Source organism: Homalodisca vitripennis, unplaced genomic scaffold, assembly GCF_021130785.1.
Source record: "Homalodisca vitripennis isolate AUS2020 unplaced genomic scaffold, UT_GWSS_2.1 ScUCBcl_4810;HRSCAF=11209, whole genome shotgun sequence".
NCBI lineage: Eukaryota > Metazoa > Arthropoda > Insecta > Hemiptera > Cicadellidae > Homalodisca > Homalodisca vitripennis.
Window position 1 is genome coordinate 3613 of NW_025780930.1, and position 25099 is coordinate 28711.

Genomic DNA, 25099 nt, shown 5'->3' on the forward strand with positions numbered 1-25099 from the left:
TACTAAAAGCACAAATTACCTGGTTGTTTATAAACGAACGCTACATATCAAATTATGATGATAATCGGTACATTCGTTTCGTAACTTAATGGTTTCAAAATTCATATCACTATTGAATGTCAAAATTAAATGCAGTATGATCACAGCACTTTCTTGTGTTAGTATGCACAGTTGTGGGAAAGAAACATTCAGGTAGTATCACTGTTTTAATTTGATCAGAAGCACTTAATCAATGTTAAATACTTACTTCCGAGATTCGGTATATTTCTTCAGCAGTAACACATATAATTATCCTCACACAAAACATTATATGCGTACACCACAAAACACACGTTAAAACGTACATTGAAAGTGGCAAATTATCAAGAAAATGAAAGAAAGGAATAAAACCATCAAACCCACTTGAAAATATTGTAGTGACCTCAATATTATAAAATAATCACATGGTGCTTGTCTGGTATCTGTGCTTCGCTTCCTCCCATTTGACAGGAATAATGAGCTATTAAATGCATTCCAATCTCTGTACTGCCAACACATTTAGTTTGGAATGCGGTCATTCTTTATTTTTTTTAGGTACAGACTGATCGAGCACCGAAGGCCGCCCCACGACAAAAACAACAGATCAAGTCTTCGGAAACTGAGCATTGTAGTGAAAGACAAGTGCCTGTCAGCAGAACAATTTCTTCAGGCGATAGTTCTGATAATAGACACTCAAAGAGGTAAGTTTTGGTGAAAATAGATGGAAATTTAAAAAAATTATCCAGTGTAATCATAAGTTATGTCAAATCATATTACATATGGAATGAAATAGTGTTTTAATGTAGTTTGATTATTTTACTTTGAACTGGTCTGATTTAATGATGTGGCTAATGGTTTGTTACATTAGTTTTCTGAATAGTTACCAGGTTTAGTTACGCTGTATTCAATACCCTAATACAAGTAAATTCTGCAAAAGGGATTGAAAATCCGGGATAATGATTTTATATAACTTTAAGAATAAGACTTGCTTTGTCTCAGAAATCGATCGGTATGATCCTTTAATTGTAAAACTTTAACATTGGGCTAAGGGTCACCATGTTGTTTGGCTATGAAAATAGAGGAATAAGTTAATTAGTGAACAAACATCATTAATCAATTATTTGTTATTTAAATTTGGAATAAACTACCTTCCAACACAGGTAACGAAATTGTTTATTAAAACTAGTTGTTTTGATAGAAAGCTTAACAATTTTGCATTAACCTGTAATGCTGATTTTCTAGTAAAGGAAATTCCAAAATGTAGCTGTGTCATTGTGTATTACATAAATATTTTGTTTTCAACTTTAGAATTTAAGGGTTTTAGGGCCCCTGACATCAAATAGTACAATTATTTACTCCAGGAACATTCTTATTTTCCAAAAATTTCAGTCAACCTGGAAATGTATATAAAGAGCTAATTCAGCAAAATGAAGTTTGAAATCCTGCCGTAAGATTTTTCTTAAACTTATAATAAGGATTTTTCCGAGCATAGGCTGATCAACTGCTTCTTTATTCACAGTACTGAAATACAGTTTTAAACATTACCATATCCATTGTTTAGATTTACTTGGATCAATAGCCATTCTTTTTATGTATATATTGTACAAACTTATGTAATAAACAAATTAAATCATTTAAAACACATGGTCAATGATATCCTTATATTATATTTATATACTATACTATGTTATATTTGTCAACCATTGGTAAGCATCTTGAATTACTGATAGTTCATAGTATTAATTACTTGACATTTTTAATATTGATATTATAATAACATATAGTTAGTTTTTTCTAAAACCACTTGTCAAAAGGTTGAGTATACATCAGGTTAAGTAATTTAAAAAAATACAATAAATTATTTTTATCCCTTCTCACTTAAAAAAAGTTGCATTTAGTTCAAGTAAATTTCAATACTTGTTTCAAACTTTGTCGAATTTTGAACTCACTTCTACATTTCCTAACTTAAAATGTGTCCTCATCATTTTCCAGTTTTGATATTACAGGTAAAGGTAGTGTGAGTAGCGGGTTTTAGTTAAGTATTAACTAAAACTTCCATTTTCAGGCAGGTCATTGCAGAAGTACACAGTTCGCAAACACAGTTACTTCGGTCTAGCAGCGAAGATGATATTTTGTCAGAGAGAAAAGAAAAAAAGAAGAAGAAGAAATCAAAATGGAAACAGATATCGGAATCTGCACAGTTGATTGGAGAGGGACAAGAAAATACAGGTTTTCAGTTAGATGAAAATACTTCAGTCAAAAGTCCTTCTAGGTTATCTAATAGAAGCTATACGTTAGAAACACCCACGTTTTTAGTTGAAGATATAAAATTGTTAACGCGTAGAGCCCTCTTTCAAGACGGTTTTGATTCTAAAGACAGTAAGATTGATGCAAGTCCTTCTCGATTATCATGCAAAAGTTACACCGTGGAAACACCGACTTTTCCTGTTGAATCGACCAGTAAGTACGAACCTGTTTTACCAAAAATCAAAACTCCATTACCACTTCCTAGGAGGAAATCCCTTAAGTCTTCCTCTGGGGCAGAAGGAGATGGTTTAGAAAATACTCCCAAGAAAGAGGAGTACCGCATTCCTAAAGTTAAAGTTGAAAGTGGGAGAGGTGACACAATTGCACTGGTTCACCACTCCCCCTCCCAGAAGAATGAAGAGAGCGAACAAGATCTTTCAAGAAGTTCAGTAGCTGTCAAACATTGGGATTCTGCTTCCTTGTGTACAGAAGAAGATATACCACTTTCAGTAAGAAAGTAAGTACCATCATTCAATTTTTACTTTTTTCAATATTTATTTCACCGGGAGAAGTAGGAGACCTTCATTGCACTTAAAGGTCTTCTGTGTGACATCTGGAGTAACATAATATTCAATATAAGTAAGGCAAATGACAAGATCGCTTGGTTCTACCACCTTGAGGAGGATATATTGCATTCTATAGGAATATTTTCACTATCTTCCAATGTGCAATCTCAATTTCAGCCATTCCACTTTCCAAGAAGTTATTTGGTTTGTACAGAATATCTTTTAAATCCAGACTTCCTCCTTCTCTTACAAAAAAATTAGTGTGTTGTTAGGTCCAAATCAAATATACAAGTGTATTTTGAAATGCTCAGATATTAAAAAACCCTATTTGGTTTATAACCCAAAATCTTATTTTTTTTAAAACTAAATGTTATAATATCTAATCAACTTTCTGATTAAAATTCTTCTCTTTTATAGACTATTAGGTACTTCAAAAATTGCAAAACTAAATCTTGTATCACCCTTGTTTTAAAGTTTACTGAAAAATTGTGTTTTTTGTTCATAAAAACTAAACTCAAGGTTTTTTTTATACATTTTACAATGAATTTTACATTCAAATTAACTGCAGAAAATAGCTTAAATTCATTGTAGTATCACTAATATAAAGGAATACAACATTTTCCAATATAATATTTTATTTTGTGCAAGGCCTTTCTGAATCAAATTTGTGAAGTGCCTGATGATGGAATCTTTGATTCAGAAAGGCCTTGCACAAAATAAATTATATTGGAAAATGTTGTATTCCTTTTTATTTAGTGATACTACAATAAACCGTTTTTCCAATGCTCCAAGATTCTACAGCTTCAAGATTCAGTATAAACGTCTATTTTGTAAGAAAGTTTAATTTCAACTTTCTATAAAACTTAAATTTTTTTCACCTTTTCTGGTATTAATTATACTGCAACTTTGTAAATAAAGCATACTTTTGTCATCTGCAGGCAGAAAAAAAAGAAAAAGAGAAGAAAACGATCAAAATCAAGAGATGAGTTAGAATTGCAAGAATTAAACTCTAGTGATTGATCTGCAAATTTGTGAAGTGCCTGATGATGGAATCTTTGATTCAGAAAGGCCTTGCACAAAATAAATTATATTGGAAAATGTTGTATTCCTTTTTATTTAGTGATACTACAATAAACCGTTTTTCCAATGCTCCAAGATTCTACAGCTTCAAGATTCAGTATAAACGTCTATTTTGTAAGAAAGTTTAATTTCAACTTTCTATAAAACTTAAATTTTTTCACCTTTTCTGGTATTAATTATACTGCAACTTTGTAAATAAAGCATACTTTTGTCATCTGCAGGCAGAAAAAAAAGAAAAAGAGAAGAAAACGATCAAAATCAAGAGATGAGTTAGAATTGCAAGAATTAAACTCTAGTGATTGATCTGCAAATTTGTGAAGTGCCTGATGATGGAATCTTTGATTCAGAAAGGCCTTGCACAAAATAAATTATATTGGAAAATGTTGTATTCCTTTTTATTTAGTGATACTACAATAAACCGTTTTTCCAATGCTCGAAGATTCTACAGCTTCAAGATTCAGTATAAACGTCTATTTTGTAAGAAAGTTTAATTTCAACTTTCTATAAAACTTAAATTTTTTCACCTTTTCTGGTATTAATTATACTGCAACTTTGTAAATAAAGCATATTTTTCTCATCTGCAGGCAAAAGAAAAAGAAAAAGAGAAGAAAACGATCAAAATCAAGAGATGAGATAGAATTGCAAGAATTAAACTCTAGTGCAATTAATGAAAAGGATGGGTATATTGAAGAAGGACTCGATCATGCTACCAGTGAAGACAATTTTAAAGGAAGTGATTTGCCAGAAAAATCTTCATCTTCTGCAGGTAGTACTAAAATTTATTATGTGCCATAAAATGTTAGGGGAACGAAATGTTTAAAATTTGCACCATTCACAGATAGAATTGACTAGGCAATTGCCATGATTGCATCTGTATGATAAATGGAACTTCAATAATCTGTTTAGATCTAGATTTTGCTAATTGTGAGCAATGGAAGTTTCTATAGCAGAAAGTATTGAAAGGGCATAGGAATTTTCAGCAATCAGTAACGGATTTACACTATCCTGCCAAGCATAGCATATTGTTTTTAACCTAGGCTGCTCGAGGTATCACATATATAATATGAAATTTGAATATCGCTGTTCTACTGCGTAGTTCCCCTACCAATCTTTTCATGTCATATTGTAATTTGTCATTAAAATTCTTAACAAGAAATATATGACAGTAAAAATTGAATGGTCTTGTAGTTCAAGTTTAGAGCATTAAACCGGAAACCACTGGGTACCAGATTTTTCTCCATCGTTAAACAAATTTCTATTATTTATTTTCTTATTTTCAATTCAATTCTAATATACAACATAATTGAAAGTTGTACTTTAATAAAATTAAAAGATCGTGACAGAGCCGAGGAATTCGAATATCATTTTATACTGGGTGGCGATAGAGTGGTTTTCCTATGATAACACCGCCTGGGGCACTGACTTCTGACAGTTTGAGTGTCCAAATGAGCAGATATAGTTGTATGTAAATTAACAAAACCTACTCAATTACAACTATGCTATAAATTTAATGTTTTAAGTGGTGGTTTAAAAATTACACTTTCAAAAATATGGCAAAGAGCTGCATAACGAGATCAATGCTGAATATTTTTAACCACTTGGTCAAGACGGTAATTTTATAACAACTTTTATTCATATAATTAGAAAACTATATACTAAAAAAACAGCAAGCTTGTGCTATCTTATATAAATATTTGACCTTAATAGATCACAAGTTTCCGAGTTATGAATTTTGAAAATTACAGTTTGGTTGAAAGGCATCAAACACCATACGCTTTTTGTGGTTATCGACATAAACAATGAAAGTTATTGTTTGTAATAGGGTTTTAGTATGTGTTTTATGTGGATTTGACTTAGAAGTGGTATAAGGTATTAAAAAAATAGATTTGTCTTATCATTTGTCTATCTCTGCCACTGACAACAGACAGAGATGTGGATTCATGTAATACTAGATTTAATGAAGATGTTAGGCAACATCAGCATAGACTGACCTATATGAAAATCCTCCCTCTTATTCTGGAGGATATCTTTTTAACATATTTTTTCAGAAAACATTAAAAATGAATAAAATTATTGATTGTTTAAATCTAAATTTAAATCAGTTTTAACCAATAATGTTTTTTATGATGTGGATGAATTTATAGACTGACTATTTCCAAAATTAAAATTAAACTTCAATTTAATTTTATTTTAATTCATTCATTCATTAGTTTTTTATTCAACAAATAAATCTATTAACAATTAATAAAAACTTTTGTAGGCCATATTGCTACAAGAAACTAAACCTTATTTTGTCACTGTTTGCTGACATTATAATACTATATTATTAACTATTATAAAAAATCCAAGTGTTTTTAACATTGCTACCAACAATATTGTTGTAAAGGCAATAAAGAATTTATTTAGTTATTATAACCATCCAATCAAGTTATAATGAAATTACTTTCTGTTCTGTGTACCAAATTAAATTATTTTTTGAGTTATAAGGTTGTAACACATAAGAAAAATCTTGAAGATGGAGTTTATATTGTTTTCTTATTTTGATCACAGGCCTTCCAGAATACAACGTTCTAAATGTAGGTTGCTGTGAATTTTCTATGTAGTGATTACATAAAAAAAGTCATATACAACCCTATTATGCTAATGAAATAAATTATAATACATTATGCTTTTAACTCTAAAGATTTAATGTAGGATACTTTGCTGGTTATGAAAAAAGACTGTTTAATAAATAGATAGTTCATAAAACTAGAGAACTATTTATTAAACAATGTAGTACACAGAACTGAAGATATAATCTTTCAAACTTTAAAATTCATATATCTCTTAACATTAAAAAGTTACATAGAGCTGTATTACTCTATATAAATATAAATTTAGAGGTTTAAGTTTTTACGTTAAAATCATATTTTTATTTTAACCTTTTAACCGCCATGAGCACAGACAGCCCCATCAAAGCGTCAAGCATAGTTGCTTGGCGGATACTACCTAGCGCTGAGTTTTTTTCCCGTTTTCAGTTGGTATTTAAAAAATATTTAAATAAGTAATTTAAACTTATTCACATCAAAACACATAAACCAATATTTAAAACTTTTATTTTTGTGAGGCCTTTTGATAGCAAGACTATCTTCGTCAGACACATCACAAATCATTAAAATGTCAATTAATGGTTAGTGATATAATAATGTTTATTTATGACACCCCGGGGGGAAGGGATGTAGGATATATAATGAAAATATAAAAACAATTTATGGATATTTTAATTAATTTTCTCTAGAAATTAAAAACCTCAAATTTTGTGGGTTGAGAAGTGAAAAATGGGATCTAATTTTATTTAGTATATCTCACACAAGTCTTCGTAAAACAATAAGCAGAAGCAACACAAAACAAACTCGTACACGATCTGAAACAGGTGGTGTCCAAGTACTTTTACTAAAATCCACAAGATAGCAGCACTAACTAGACAGTAATATCCCACATGTTTCCAATCACTGTTATTTTTAATTTTAGTTTTAAATCTCAATTTGGTTATTAATGTAATTTGATGTTGAAAACTAAAAATAAATATTTCAGGTGAAGAGATTGTGGTGGTCACTGTTCACGGGATGGACTGTCCCTTAGTGGACCCACTGGTCCGCCATCCAATGGTCCGCCTCCATGTCATTGACACGATGACGGGGGAGTACCGTCGTAAGTTAGATCCTACCCGAGCGGTCTGCTACTATGGAGAAAGTACTGGCTACATCCCCCCCATCATGACCCACATGTACGACTTCAAACAGCATCGGTCAGTAATTATACACTAGTTCAATCTAGGTACTTAGATCTGTATAATCCGTATTGTGCCATGAATTTACATATCTTCTTACACCTCTAATTAAAATGTGAAAGAAAAATCTTCAACATTTCAAATAATACATTATTACTATTATATACATAACATACAATTATTACTTCTCATGTAACAAGTAGCCAAATTAATATTTTACAACAGAAATTCAATAATTAGAAGCAAATGTTGAGTTCTGTGATAAAACCTTGTTGTTGCGAAGGCTTTTATGTCTGTTTTGGGACACTTTTGGCAAATTGTCAAACAAATCTTAACTCAGATGTTAAATTAAGTAAGATACTGTAGCACATATAAGATATAAGAATTTTATTTTAGTCTAATCCATTTGAACATATATTGAAGTTTTGGTCTTATCTCATGTGTATCTAAACTGCATAAAAATTTAAAAAGAAGAAGTTAACTTACTCCTCTGCCATGAATTGTGAGATGACGGATTTGTATTAATCAAAACTCAAATGTAGTATATACCACAGAGTTAGTGGTATAAAAGGAGTATTTAATAAATTAGCCTACACAGTCATGACTCTTGAACTTTGAATTGTAGACCTGTACAAATTGAGGATGGCCAGTGTCATACAGCTCATTGATTGAGACATATGTGTTTCAAATCACCTAATATTTCAGATTTGTGTATTTAGTCAGATGGAAACAGCACAACTTTATAAATACAAGTAAAAACTTGGTTAGGTAATGCTGCCTAGTAGAAGATTTATTAATGAATTTGGCAATATTATTATGCATTTGGTTTATGTTAGCTAGGTTTTTGGTACGTGAAAATCATGCATCACAGACAAATAGTGATGTGACAAATCATTTACCTGAGATAAAACACAAAACGCAATCATAGCCACAAATGCACAACACAATATGTACACTACATATATGTCATGGATCTTTCTACGCTCCTTATTGTGTTTTAAGTATTTTGTAACACAACATTGTCAGATGTCTTTCAAATTATCCATTGTCAATAAAGCTTTAAAGAGAGAACTCGTTGATGTTGATTGGCAGGAGTGTTACACCGCAGTGGGAGGAACGTCTGGTGCTGAATGAACCATTCCCTGTGCTGCTAGGCCCCTCCACTTTTCTGCTACTGGAGGTGTGTGACACTGTGCCCGCCACAGTAGCCTGCTCAGCAGCCCGCCACCACAAGCTGGGCGGGGCAGCGGGTTGGCACGTGGTGGCCTGGGCCTTCCTGCGGCCTAGTGGCGTTGCAGTTGACCGAGCCAGACTACAGCTTTACAAGCCCGCCAGACCGCCCAAACACATCCGGCCACTTTCACCTGTTGTGAGTAAGAATGTGTAGTCTTTTATATTTTCGTCTTTCGGCAACGTAACAAATATTTGTTTGAGATAAGGATTTAATAGTTTCTTAACTATAAATCAGTCAATTCACTTATTAACATCTATGTTTTTGCACTTCCCAAATATTGAAGAAAAAACTGAGATGGCGTATGTATCTTCTCTGCGTAGCCATCAAAATACAGAAAAAGTCTCATAATTAGTACTTTTGTACGTTTTAAATCGATTGGGCTCAACAACTATTGATTCATATCTAATGCCTTGAAAACCTACCGAGATTGGGCCAAAGTTAGTGATGAACATTCAAAAGGTTCAGTGACAGTAGCTCATAGATTCTGAAGGATCTTTTGTGTTGTGTGCAAACCAAAACACATAAGAAAACCCTATTTGATGAAGAAAAAAATTCTGGGCAAGTGAAGCTAGGCAAGATTGAAAGTAGGTGAAAGACAAATCTTTATGAGCAGTACAAGAAATGGTATGTAAGAACAACGCCTCCCTAAAACAATGCAAACCAAAAATGGTAAACCTATGACTGAAGGACCTCATTGAAGGACACACATGTTCAGGTACTTTCTTTTAGATGGATATACGTCAGTGATTTTACTTAGTAAAGCACATATTTAGTGCTATTAGGCCTTCTTTACTGTACGTAAAGCTACCCAACTGAGTATTACGTCTGAATGGTTGAATGCCTACAGGTGTACGAGTGGTGGGGGACAGCTGATAGACGCAAGTACCCAGGCTGCTTATACGTGTCGGTGGGCTCGTCGAGCCCGCTACCTCCTCCCTCTCCTCGGCTGCGCTCCCAACTGCCTCTCCAGTCAGAACAAGGCTCTTTGGCCTCGGTACGTTCTGCATCCGTGGCGGGCTCAGTTGACACAAACCTGACCTCTGGTGGTAGTCAGACTAAACAGGTAAGCTTTTATCGTTTGAGGTTTATTTTTTATACAAAATCGAATGATGACAAACCAAGTTCTTGATGTAACGTAACTAGTAAGAACCCTTACGTAACTAATTTCAACTAATCTAGTTCATAGTTCTTAAATTATTTTAGCCTGAGCATAAATAGTGAACTGAGTAGGCTGTTTATCACCAAACTTACTTAACATATTCCATCCCGATAAAATCTTGTCGTCATAGTTTTCCTTTGGTTGTAGATACTGTATATACGATCAGGTATGTTCAAGAAGTAACAGGAATTTTAATTGTATGAAAAAATGTATTTTTTATTCGTCTATAATACTAATGTTCAAAATTGCTGTCATTAGATATTATGCAATTATGCCAGTGCTTCATCCAATCCTCGAAACAATTCTCAAATTCGATTATTGGGATAGCTTTTAGATCTGTCTAAATGTTATCTATGCTTGTAAAACGACACCCCTTTAAGGTTCTCTTTATTTTTGGAAATTAAAAGTACCACAGAACTAAGTCTTGAGAATATGGTGGCTGGGGAATCGTTACTGTACAGTTGTGACCAAAAGTTCATGAACAATCAATGTATGTAGTGTGGGCAGGTATATTGTCATGGTGCAAATTGTTTAGCCACAAATCCAAGCAAAAATAATTTTTTCTCGAATTGCTTCACACAAATGGTATTGAACTTGCAGGTAGTTCTCCTTATGGACCGTTTGACCTTGTGACAAGAATTCATGATTCACTATGGCATTAAAATCGAAGAACATATTGTGCATAATCTTCAAATATATTAGACCGACTTCACTTGTCCAACGTTTTTCAATCGTGGCGATCCAGAATACCTCCACTGAGATGATTGAGCTTTAATTTCAATATCATGTCTACAAACCCATGTTTTGTCACCTGTTATAACATGTTTAAGTGATTCTGCATCGTAGTTGACTTCATTTAGTGACTCCTAAGTGACTTCCATTTGCCACTGTTTTTGTTCAAAATTCAACAATTTAAAAAAAAAAATTTGTCTGCCTTACGTTTCATACCCAAAACATATGAAAACATTTTATGGCAATTGAAATGTCAACATCATCAGCGACTTACCTGATTGTAATAGAGCGATTGTTCATAACCGTTTCTTCTACTTTTTCATGTTTTCATCAGTTGTAGATGTGTTGGGGCATCTGGAGCATTTGTCATCTTCAATGTTTTCACAGCTATCTTTGAAACATTTATATCACTCGTAAATTCTTATCTTACTCATAGCAGACTCATTATAGGCCTTTGTTATCATTTCCTATTCTTTGTTACCCTTCATTTCATTTTTCACAACATTTTATACAAATTTTGTGATCTATTTTTTTTTTCACAAACAGAAATCACTGTGTTCAAAACACGTGTCTAATCTTAAGAGCTGCCACTGAAAAGTAAACAATGAATACAACTGAACATTTGATTATACTTCAGGAGCATGAGTACCAATATAGTAAAAAGAAATCCAGACAGTCGGATTCTCCAATTCTGTGAAACTTAAAAATTCCCGTTACTTTTTGAACACACCTTTTATAATTATATATATATATATATATATATATATATATATATATATATATATATATATATATATATATATTCTAATTTAATGTTGGTACACTGAATATAATTTTCAATTTTAAAAAGATAGATGAAATTCTAAGATGGCTTTCTACAGTGAGGTTGAAATATCTCAAGAAGTTAAAAGTTTAATTGATGTTTCAACACAGTGTTTATCTGGAAAACATTAATGTTAAATGAGTAGATGTACATTCCAAACCTTTAAGTATTTTCCCTGTCCAGGATGAGAAGGTGCCAGAGGTAGTGTGGTCTCGCATGGTAGCCCAGAGCTGCAAGTTGCCCAATGCCAGGGCACACAGCCTCGCGGTAGATGGCAGCATGTGTGTGCGGTTCAGCCACAACGGGTTGTGGCTCGCCTGCGCACGCCAGGAGATACAGATCTACTCAGTGCCTCAGTTTGGTCACTCTGCTACTCTCTCAGGCCACCAGGGTGGGTTATGTTGTATAGGTTGTAGTGATGCTTGTCATATTTTCATAGGAAAAATCCTCAATATTTTTTTTTAATCAAAATAAACACAAGAGGTCAAGCAGCTCAAACAGAATCATCCATGGAGTTTGTTGGTGTTGGTGAATTGCACTGAAACTTTATGAATAACAGAGATGAAACTATTCATAGTTGGTGTAAATAAAAAGTGATTTTTATAAAACTATAATTTTTTGTGTATTATATGGGTGTATACTCAAAGCTGTAATTAGTTTTAAGTATTATAAATTTGGTTTACTTCTTAATATTACAAATAAATTACGCTTTAATATGAGTTGGTTATTCTCTCCAAATTTAGTTTTCTAACAAAATGTACAAACAAAATCTCTCCAACCTGTAATTTCTTTTTTATTTTAAAAGACAAGTCGTAATTCGAGAAAGTCAAATAAAGGAGATGTTTTCCTTTTAATTTGCCAATCGAGTGTGTTTCTCTTACAATCCCCTTTTAATCCTTTAAAACAGGAAATAATAATTTATACATGTTAACACTTTTCTCTTTTCCAAATAGTTCAGATTATTCCCAGAGCATACAAAACAAACCAATACGTTCATAACTTGTTCATAACGTTCGTTTGTCTTGTTTTGTGCACTTTTCTCTGAACTCCCCTCCTTCGATTTCAAATATGTAGTAATGAATCAATATTTTATCCATGATGACGTTGGTTATTTGAATTCCATTGATGCATTTGCAAATAGTCCTTTGTTGTAATCGTCTCTGGGCACTAAAAAGTCAATCACCCCGATTGCTGCAGGTGTTGGCCACTTTCTACTTTATAAAATTCTTGAATAAGACTACTAAGAATTGATAAAGTTTAACAATCTGATATTGGCAGTTGTGTAAATGAGTCTACATGAGTTATTGAACTATGAGAAATGTGTTATTGAACAGGACTGGTGTACTCTCTGTGGTGGAGCAGTGACAACAAGATACTTGTGTCTGCGTCCGCTGACTGTACAGTCTGTGTGTGGAGACCTGCTCACAGCAGCTCTGTTCTCTTGCAGGTTTGTTCTTTTTATTTATAATTGCTAACACAAGATCTGGTAAGTAAATAGCATTGTGGAATAGAAAAACCGAAACATATATTTTTACAGTTAGTTTTATAAAGTGTCCACAAATAGCTGTAACAAACTGCACCGTTTGATGTTTTTGAGTAAAATTAAGTAAGAAATGTCTCATATAAAGTAAGTAATTTCAACTGTTATTGATAAGAATCAGCTGATTATAAATCTGCAGTTAACCATTTAAGGACCAACTAACGATATATCGTTAGTTTGTCTTTTAGGCTAAAAATACCAACTAACGATTTATCAGTAGTTTGGTTTTATGGGTATAAGAAAATAATTAATAACTTTGATTCAACCAAATTTTGACTCCACATCTATTGATAGTTTCTACATTCACAATCGTCTTTGAATTTAGTAAAATACTTTCCTAAAAAACACAAACGTAAACTAGGCAGACGATAAACTAAGCACGGTAGGACTATACTTTATATGACATTTCTTGCTCATTTTGTACTGACATATCAAATGATGAAGTTTGTTAGGGTAATTTGTGAAAACCCTGTATATCCACCTGTACTTTACTATTAAGGTCTCATTTAAAAAAGTATCAGCTGTCTGCAGATTTTATTTATATATTTTTTCCTTTTTTACAGCTGTTTTACTACAAATGATGTAGTATATAATAAATCATTAAAAATTATGGCACACTTTGATTTCTGTTAAGTATGTACTGTCAGTACATCTGTACGAAGATATTGTTGGAAGTGTAAAGAGAACAGTATATGACCACAGATGTTGGGACACCCGTCGTTCGTGTACTGCGCTGTGTTGGTGCCGACGCGCAGCAGCTGCTCGCTGGTCTCAGGATGCCACGATGGCGCAGTACGTCTGTGGAGAGGGGAGACACACTCGGACTACCAGTTGGCCCAAGAGTTGACCGGGCACGTCGGCTATGTCACGGCTATCTGCGTCACTGTCGACGGCTCCCGGATAGTGTCAGCTGACAGTAACGGCTCACTCAGGATATATGATGTGGATGACGATGGCAGGTTAGAGATTGGTCACTATAAGTACTTAATTGTGAAGTACAAAAGGAATAGCTTAGGAATAAATTTGAGTTTGGGATATCTTTTTAGTCATTAGCATGATATGACATTAGTTTCAATATGAATGTCTCAAGCTGATTCAAACATACAACTTATAATAAAACTTTACAAAAAACCCAGCGCAACTGACAGCAGAACTTGTGTACTAGTACATAAAAATTTGTTCCATTGTTTATTTCCAATTTGAGCAATTCATGCTACTTGTTATTTTCTTTTCAATAGCATTGAGAAATATTGATTCGAAAGCCAAAAGTTAACATGTATATCCCCTAAAATATTGATTGTAATCTATGCCAACTATGTAGGGAGACAAAATAAGAGGATAGCAAAAGGGCTAATTGTGTCGAACAATAATTTTTTTAGCTTAATACAATTTTATTAAACCAAAAACATAGTCAAACACATAAAATTGAAGTGAAAAGATTAAAAATCTTTGGGTTTTAGGCCATTTTCTGTGTCTTTATGTCATTGACCGATACGTTTTACCAAAAATAGAAATTAATTTTAGTTTTAGGAGTATTTTCCATGTGTTCAATTGAAGTACAGAAATAACATTACTTTCAATCTTGTGATGTTTGCAGTCTGACAGGGGGCAGGGAGCTGAGAGTGAGGGAAGTGCGAGGAACAATCGTCAACAGCGTAGTGGCGCACCCTGGCGGTCACAGGCTGTTGGTACACCTGCGGGACTCCACAGTTCGCAGTGTCGACATAGCCACCGGTGCAGTCATTCAGACTTTCAAGGTGAACTTGTAGACAATTTATGACAAGAATTCAATAAAGAAGGAAATTAAATATTTGCCAAACTCATTGTTCTAAAGCATTAGAAAAATAGACATTACACTTGCTTTCCCAGATCTGTTTTGAAGTATTGTGTCGTAAATGTGTACAAAATGTTCTTCTTTATAATATAAAATAACTAATTCTTGAAATGCTAATGTTAAATACATAAGAAGCTATCATGAATTAATTCAAGCAAATTTCTATAGTAGAGATGATAAATTATTTACTGTTGCTCTTGTATTAATACCCATGCCTATGGGAGTAAAATATACTGATAACATCCAAAACACATTTTTGGTGGTTTTCAAAAAAATGTGCAAGGACACTTTACAAGGAAAATTTTGCAGCTGATACATTTAAAATGTGGCAAAAATTAATATCTGAACTATCCTGAATACACTGGACAAGTTTATTAATCCACTGACTTACAAAAATCACAGGGTTCAGTATTTTTTATAGATTGACATTTTTTAAAATTACATAATGCGATATAATAAGTCTTTTTAACTTACATAATTCTTGAGAAAATTGATATTGAATAGTGACTATTAGCTTCATTTCATTGGCTCCAGTTCAAGCAATGTGGTAATAATTCCAAGTAATCATTCAATCCCTAAGGATTTCAGATAATACTCAATGGAAAGAATGTTTTGTGTGCTTAAGGAGTCTGAATATGTGAAATTTTCACTATACCTAGGGAAAATAATAAACTTTCATATGGACATTTTTTAGATGAAGAACACTTTATAAATTTAACTATTATAACTATGGATTATAACTTACTATTATAAAAGAACTTGGATCTATCAAACTACAATATCAGCTCGATTTTTGCAAGGACGTAGTCAGCGAGGGAGTCCAAGGGGTCTGGATCCCGACAAATTTTCAATTGCTTTAATTCCTTTTTTAGTAAACGGTTATTATTATTTAAGTGACTCAGTATTACTGACATGTGCTACTGAAAGATTGATATCAATACGGGTCAAGAACTTTTAAGGAACAAAATGGTGTCTTACTTTTTGTCCACTTTGGAAAAATATTTGTCTTGGCCCCCTCCATAATTTTTTCCTGGCTACGTTCTTGGATTTTGGTTACAGAAACCATAAGAATTCCTTGATAAAATAATTTGTATTAATCATGTAATATTCATGTTTCCACAATATCTGATTATTCTCAATCTAGCAACTGTTACCTCTGCCACATGACAGGGCTGTACCAACGACCGCATGCAGACTGGAATGTGTGTGAGTGCGTGCGGAGGTCTGGTGTTCGCGTGCGGGGAGGATGGGACTTTGATGGCGTGGGATGGACTTACCGGTGCGCTGCGTGCCGTCTACTGCGGGTTACTGCCACCAGGCTGCGCTACTGTGCACTACCACCCTCATGAGCACATGCTTGCAGTCGCCTCTCTCTCTCAGCCGCCAGTTCACATCCTCACTTTCGACAAGTCAGTAGACTTAATCTTCCTGTAATACAGATTACAAGTAAAATCTTAGTTTTGTAATTTTCTATTCAGTGGTTGTAATGGATGATATTGGTCGTTTACCTATAATCCGGTTAGAAAAGGTGTCTGCCAATGTATAATAGTTGTAAAGCTGAAAAATTTCAGAAAATTTTGTAAAAATCCATTGAAAACCAAAACATTTTTTGCAATGACAACCAAGGTGTAAAAGTGTGTAAGAGCATTAACAAAAACATTAGTGGCTGTTAGGTATAAAATATAAATAATGTTAATAGAGGTTTAAATGATAATATTTACTATACGATGAGTAATTACTGTAATATGTGTTGTAAATGACTTGTTAGGACTATAGTTTGGTCCTCCAAGATAATGTGCAGTTTTAAATCATTTTGACCCATTTTCAGTCATAAAATTTGGCAAGCTGGATTATTTTTAAGATACATTCATATAAACTTCTTTTAAAGATTTTGAGTAGGGTAAAACATGTTTTAGTGACCTCATTTTGTTAATATTACAGCATATCACACCATTATTTTATTTAGTTTTTCTCTTATTTATTACTACCTATTTGTGAAGTTTGGTATCTGTAGCTTTACTAGTTCTAGAGATGTTACTAGCTAGTGGCTAAACAACATATTACTTGACCTATGTTTATAGGACATTTTTTGTTTAGCATAATGAGAACTATCAGCAACAGAAGTTTGTATCACCCTTTTTTGAACTTCCTGTATACTGGGTGTCCCACGAAGATGTTTAAACATTAATTTTATATTACTTGCCCATTTATGCACTGAACATTTTCAAACTCTACAAAATTCATTAAATATGTTTTAAAAATATTCTGTGAATATTCTTTCTAGCAATCGTTGAAACAAAATGGTGGGTGGCATTTCAAAAACTATTCTTTAAAAACAGTATTTTTGGTTTTGTAAAATTATTTGTCGTATTCTATGAGAAATAAAGAGAAAATTAGAACATAGCTTATAATTCAAAATTTGCTTTTGTTCCTAAAAATGCAAACATAACAGAGAATATTCAATTTTGGTTAAATATAAAAAATGTGCAACCCAGTTGGTAGTTTTAAAGAAATAAGATAAACCTCATCTTCATATAAAAGCTGGAGACAAAACTAAATTCAAGAGTAATTCTAAACTTTACAAATGTAATGTCGAACTAAGAGAAAATAGTATTTACTTTTTTAATGAGAGGACGTTTTTGGCACTATTTATTATTTTGAAATGTTGAAATTGCTCTAAGAAACTATTCCGACTGACATAAAATGACTTAATGATGTGAATACGACATATTATGATCGTATTCAAAAAATGATTTAAATCTAAAAAGATGTACAGTTTTTTTTATGTTCTTGTTGTAATAGATGTCCTGAAATTTGTCATTTTGACAGGAATGCATCAGGAGAGGACATCGGCTTGAGGATCGTGAAGAATGGAATAACTGCTGTTGACGTTATTGAGAAAATGAAAGATCTGCACAATTCAAACAAATGGCAGAGGGCGGCTTCCAAAATTACAGCCAGCTCATTGCAAGCTTCAATGCTTCAAGACAAGAACATTTTTAGAAAAGAAAAGAGTAAAGCCGGTGAGAAAAGAACAAACTGGACGACCTCAGAGTACAAACTGGCCCAGTCTTCCTCAATTGGGACACTATGCCGAATATTCCCCAGGCGCTAAAGATCTTCGCTTGCTGGAGATTCTCGAGAAGATGGATAGCATTATCCTTGCCGCCAAACGTTCTAGTCAATCTTAGCAGACATGAATTGTCTTTCGTTAATTGAGAATTAGTGTTCAGAATCATAAATCTGTTACAGGTGATGTTGCTTTGAAGTGACAAATATAATGAACATAATTTGTGAAACAAAAAAGCACATTGTATGACAATTAGTTATTTTTGGAATCTGCATTTCAACCTAAACTAGTAATCGACTTTTGAATTCAATTTAAATGTAAAGTATTAGCATGCTTTCAGTAAGAGATCAGAATTAAACTGTAATACACTTTGAGCTAATGAAAATGATTGAAGAGTTGTTAATCCATAAAATTACAAGCTTTCAAGGACATGTGAAACTATATTCTGTAAACAACTCTATCACTATGGAAACTATTAGCCTAGTGCATCAGCATAAATAGCAAATATGAGTTGCTGTTTCTTAAAACTATACTTAATTTAAAACAGCATCAAAATAAGTCATGAAATCCATTTTTGTGCATGTAAATCAAATGAGTCGAGCAGAAAGCGTCCGTTCATATAGTATCTTTATTTACTTAATATTTGCAATCTAAAGAACTTTTTTAATATTCAAGAAGAATTAAAGAACTGTCCGAGAGCTGGATACTTGTTGCAACCATTCCTTTACACATTGCTATTTAGTTCAAATCAGAATTTAGTTCTGATCGCAGTAAAATTTCTGTGCAAAATAGAACAGTTGATTCTTGTATTATTATTCCATTAGACTATAAGGAACTGATGAAAATGTAATAAGCAACAATTTATTGTAGACCGTTGATGGTGTTCATTGTATTTTCATTTCTTTAAGTATTACGACAATAATAAAGACGAAGTCTCTGATTCTGCTTCCCCCCTTGGAGTATTTGTGAGGTGACTTCAACTATTGTAGTTTTTAATTTTAAAATCATATCTAGTCATACCTAGTCAACAGAATCCGTCCATGTGAATTATATATTTATTTTAATAAATATTTTTTTTATATTCGGTGTGTGTATTTATTTCCTCAAATAAGTTTAAAAAGTACAAAAACCATAGATTACCTGTTGAGTTGACTAATGCGGATTAATGAATTTCATATATAATCCACTTTAAAGTATTTTTAAAATATTAAAACTTCTTTTAGTGTATTTTTTATTTCTTATTAACACTTTTTTAAGGGCCAACTATCAAAATATCATTAGTTTGTTCTTAACACCTAAAAGACGAATTAATGATATATTAGTAGTTTGGCTTAGAAAAAGTTAATTATTCATTATTATTTATACAAATCTTGACCCCAATCTTATTAATAATTTTTATATTGTTAAATGTCTATGAATTCAGTAATGATCCAATCCAAAATCTTGCAAGAAAGAAGAAAATATCCAAACTACCACTCACTTTCTTGACGAGCAGTTATGCTCACTTCCTGTCGTAACAAACATCCGACAGTCAGCTTTCTGATGTCAATTTCAGTTTGTTTACATCATAGTTTAGAGTGTTACTGTGAGTTATCGTGTAATGACTGATAATGTGTACAAAAAGAAATTACGCAGCTGACAGTGCTTAACTAACATCCGACAGACTGCTTGTTTTCACAAAAGACGCCAAATCATCATTTTTTTAGGTTTGTTTATGTTTAGATTGTTTACGGTCAATTATGATGCTACAAAACTATTAAAAGACATTTGAAAAGGTCAGTTAATAGCTATGCTAACATTTTTGTTAGTAATTCACGAATTTAGTTTTTACTATTAATATTAATTTCTTCTCATATTTCAGTCAATTTTTTATAAAATTTGTGCAACTAGCTAATCAATAATTTATTTATTGCAATTTGACTCCAAACATATTTTAAATTTGTGTATAACAAATGTAATAAACATTTGTAAACAAAACATATTGTTTGTAAAAACAATATTGTTTGTCTTTTTACATAAACTACAGTATTTTTTTTTTTTAAATCTGAAAAAAACACATAGACCTAAAAGGTTAATGTAAAACTTTTTACCACAGACAATTCAGTAGAGCAGATAATCTATCCACATATAATCAATTAACATTTTAGTCTCTTTGGTAAGAAAGGGGTGATGCCAATACACAAAACATAACATTATCGAGGTATCAATTCTCAACACCTTGGCTTAATATCAATGTTGAGCAGTGTTTACACAAGCAGACAAGTTGTGAAACTACTGTTGCTTAATATGAAAAATATAAGCAATTTTACATGTGAGAACCGTCCCAAGTAATATCTACAGATGTATCGCTGGTTTGTTGTGCGATCTGATCACTCATGGCAGTCATAACTTGGCAGTTTATAATTGAAATTTTAATGGCTGCTACCGCTCCACAGTTCTAGCAAACAACTGTCCAACAATGGTCACGACAGCTCTTGCGCCCGTTTAGACTAGCAATTTTTACTGTAGGACACAACATGTGCAACTTTTTGTCATTATGAACGCAGCTAGGTTTCAATGTGATCGTGATATCAGAATACAACATCACTTTCTTTGTAATTTAACAACCAATCAGAACGCGTGTGAGAAGCAATTATTGTTCATAGACCAAACCAAGGTCTTGATCTCTTAAGTGTTAAGAAAAAGAGCAGTGACAACTTAAATTTGGTCTGATCGGCCCCTCCTTTAGGAAAACAAATTTGTATTGTATATATGGAGAATGCTCGACACTAGCCACAACAGATGTGGGGCAAGGGTGGTACCACTAATCCACCGCCAACCCCAGACATTACATTTTTTCCTGCCTCTCAGCCCTCAGCTCATTTTATAATTGTGCATCATGTCTGTATCTTGGCCACTAATGCTCTACCACTCATGTAGTGACCGAGGCCTGAGACGATCGGTCGGCTGACTTTAAGTGTCCAATGGATTGTTACGTGTTTGGGAGCTTGTGGAGACACAGAATTAGAACTTATGAAGATAAATTCCACTACACTATGGAGGCAATCTTGGATCAACTTAAATACTCTGAATTTGAAGTGGGACTCGTGAACACATATCTTCATTCACGGAACACATTGTGTAAAATGCTATGTTTAGAGATAATTCAGGTTTTAGATTCAAGGAGCTATAAAATTATTTCTTGAATTTGTAAAGTTGTAAGAAACAGAAAATTTGTTTTTGATTTTTCCGGGTTCTACAGGAAGATTCTTGTTGCGTTAAATTTCCGGCCAGGTGGCCATCTCTTATTTTTGTTCTCCAGTCATTATCATTTTGGATAATAAATTTGAACCTTTGAATAGTCTAGGACACAAGAAGCAATTTGCCTTGTACAAGCACACAGTGTAGTTTTAGTTACATCAATTGTCAGCCGCTACTTTGGGAGTAGTTTGATACTCCCTCCTTTTTTTGATAGATTGTTTCCCCAGATTATATTTTTGTAATTTGATAGTGTCATACAATGAGGTAAAGAGACAGAAAGTTACCATTTTCAGCCAAAAAATAGGTCTTTATATGGTTGGCTGACAACTTTTCATGTCTGATGTTGATTCAAAGTGTGTCAGATCATCCAGATCAATGTTAAGACAATTATTATCTGAGAAAAAAAAAATTATTGCAACATATTAAACACTTTCATTATGATCATCACAACAATGTGCTTACGATTCATTTGTTTCTTAGAGAAAATCCCTCTGTCAGTTCACAAAAACTAAATTTCACTGCAAATTGACTCTTAGCTATTGGACTGTACCAAATACTCTAAATCTAACATGTTACATACGTCAGAACAAGTTCTGTAATAAAGTGAGAACCTAAAAATGATTCCCAATTTTTCATATCAATTTATTTATAATTCGTCAGAAATAAACTAAAAAATGTATTGTTTAGGGATGAATGAATTTGGATTAGTTCTGCTTAGAAACCATGACTGTAAAAACGATATGATAATATTCTGTCTCGGGCAATTATTTATACAAGCATGCATTCACGGGGTGTTATCAGGTGATCTTACTTAATGTGATGACTGATCATGACGGATATCCAGCCCACACTACCTACAGGGTTTAAACAAAGATCAGATGAGACACCAACCAGAATAAGTCATGTTAATATTTAACATACTAATTTTTCAAATTCAACATTTACTACAATAATTTAAATATATAATTTAGCACAAAAAAATGTAAAAATTATTTATTAGATGTAGGTTTAAAAAATTTGGTTTTGGCATGTTTCCAGCACAAACAAATTAGACTTGTTTTAACTCTAGAACTGGAAATGGTATCACTTCGTAGTGGCAGCTCTAATTCAAACAGCCACGCAGATGTTTTTTTTTTTATAATGTATCCCATTTCATAAATGTAAGTCATGTAAACAATTATATGTAAATTTATTCACAAATATTTTTAGAAGGTTACAAAATAACAATAACCTATTGTTATTTACCATGTAAATACTTGTTTTAATCAAATATTTTTTAAATAATTTTTGTAAATATACTGATGTGCAACTAACTGCTTAGCAATAAGTTTTACATCAAAACTGTAAATGTATAACTTATTTGAAATTTTATTGTAATTCCAAAAATATATAGTTATCCTAAAGTTTACCACAAAACCTTACATGGATTTGTATGACAAAGCGCACAGTCACCGTTTTTCTAAAAATAGACTTATCTCTAAAGAAATAATATTTTCATGGGTAAATATAATCTTATGACTGCATATATACTTGTGTATACATTTACAGAATTTACAATATAGTTCAAGTTCAATCTTTCACTCAGTCACTGAATTCCACCATGCATTTGCGGCATCATCCCTGCTGAACTGGTCTGGCATAGTGTTTGGGCACATGGTAGGTAAACTAGGATGAACACCACATTTACATCCATAGTGCAGTCATTGAAGCATTATTGCTCCGAATTTTTTTACTGTGAACCGAATTGCATAAAATTTTGGAATTAGGTTCATCTTTACCCTTAACTTCAAAAGTGAAAATGATTTGAACTCCGCAACCACCCTGGGGGTGGTTGCCACCCCCCTTCTCGGGGGTGAATTTATTTTTTTCAAAATAACCTCGGATATCGATAGAAGGCCTAATTTTAAGCAAAAAATCATCTATAACGTTTTTTGAAAAATACAATACTTTTTCAAGTTATTGGCAATTGAAAATTCACAATTTTTTTTACGTTTTTCATCATTTTTTGCAAATATCTCCAAAAATATACGTTTTAAATCGAAAATTGTATAAAGAACACAATTGTAGCAGGTACAACAATGAACCATTTTGGTTTTTTTTATAAAGTACTCTAAGTGCAATATTAAGCTAGATATTAAAAATCAAAGCCGTTTTTTATTTTGTCTGAAATTTAATCGATGTGGTCAAATGCCATCTAGCGGCGAGCAGATGCATTTTAGGCATTCTAATAAAAAAGAGTTTTATAGTGCTTGAAATAAGCTTTAAAATGAGCAGTATTAAAAGTCTTTTGCACGTAAAATAAGTGAGCTGTATTGCAAATAAGAGGGAGCATTTAATGTTTTTTCTTTTAAATCAATGGGTTTCATAAGTGCCATTTCCACCAAAATTAAAATAAATCGTATTCCGCCTAGAATCTACTTTATTATGAAGATTTTGATAGATTTTATCAGTTTTGGCTGCTTCAGGACACATATTTTTCAAAAAAGTCACGATTAAAAAAAAGATTCAAATTTTTTAAAAAACACACCTTTTTTTCATAATATCTAAAAAATGACGTATAAAAGTGTAGGGATGAAAAATGTAGGTATATTTCTGACAAACAATTTGGATTTTTTAGATTTTTCTGTCAAACAAAAAAATTGACGGAATATGATTGTTTAGAGTGCGTAGCAGCGCAATCACAGCCTCTCTTAAGCCCTTTAACCCTTCACCGTTTGAGAAAAAGGTTTTTTACTATATATTGCAATGAAGGATGTTGTAGCTCTTTTAATTACCTTTAAAATGGTTTTTTTTTAAATTGTGATAGCATGAAAATTGAAGGAGTTATGGTCAAAAAACTTTATCATATTTTTTTTCTGCTTAGTAACTGAAAATTTTGGATTGTGAATATTTGGAGCAATGTGAAAGTACGCAGTATAATAGAGATCCAAAACTATTGTAATGTGTATATACATATACATAATATGGCTCATATATTTTGGAAACGTAGGCGTTCTTGAATACATACCAACGTTCTTATACTATATATAACACATTTGAGTGAATTTTAATAAAATTTGTAAATATATTATTCAATAAATGGCAATTTTTTACTCTAAATTAAATTATTTTGAAATATGTAATCATATATATTTACTGTTTTAATTTGGGGATAGTTTTAAGGGTAGAAAAGCTTAAGAATATGATAATCATTTTCGAGAATGTGGAATAATATTTAAATCCTTTTCATTTTATCAAAAACAATTTTTTATCAAGAGGTAGATTTCAAGGGTTGAAAGGGGGTTAAAAATTTGATAATTATTATAGAGAATATAAAATATTACTTACTCTATACTTACATCTTTTTATGTCATACCAAAGTATTTTTTTGTGATTTTTTTCAATTTAGGGGTTGTTTGCAAGGGTTGTAAGATTTTCAAGGGGTTGAAAATGATTTTAATATGAGGTAATTTGTGTTAGAAAACACTTTACAATTTCACCACTTACTATTAAAACATGTTTTGTAGCGATAAAATGGCTCAATGTCGATTTTTCCATTAAGGGGTTGTTTACACCCCTTAAAAATAATAGGCGGAGTTCAGATCATTTTCAGTTTTGAAGTTAAGGGTAAGATGAGCCTAATTCCAAAATTTCATGCAAATCGGTTTCACAGTAAAAAAAATTCGGAGGTAAGACCGTATTTTTCGCTTCAATGACTGCACTACCAGGGCAAAAGACATTGGTTTCCTTTCTCAAGTATTTGACAACACACATGCGACAGTTTGTGTTGGGGAGATTCATGAACAGT

General features: G+C 32.4%; 1 protein-coding gene across 1 annotated transcript; it reads left to right on the plus strand.

The window, feature by feature from the left end:
* Positions 1-573: 573 nt before the first annotated feature.
* On the plus strand, positions 574-19153 carry LOC124373098 (jouberin-like; the record flags this gene model as incomplete). Its single annotated transcript, XM_046831490.1, has 12 exons — positions 574-719; positions 2084-2782; positions 4496-4677; positions 7485-7698; positions 8773-9049; positions 9762-9977; positions 11812-12019; positions 12963-13075; positions 13871-14127; positions 14766-14925; positions 16173-16411; positions 17832-19153. Coding segments are annotated over 12 exons (2997 nt in total), but the record flags the coding sequence as incomplete, so codon positions are not given.
* Positions 19154-25099: the final 5946 nt, after the last annotated feature.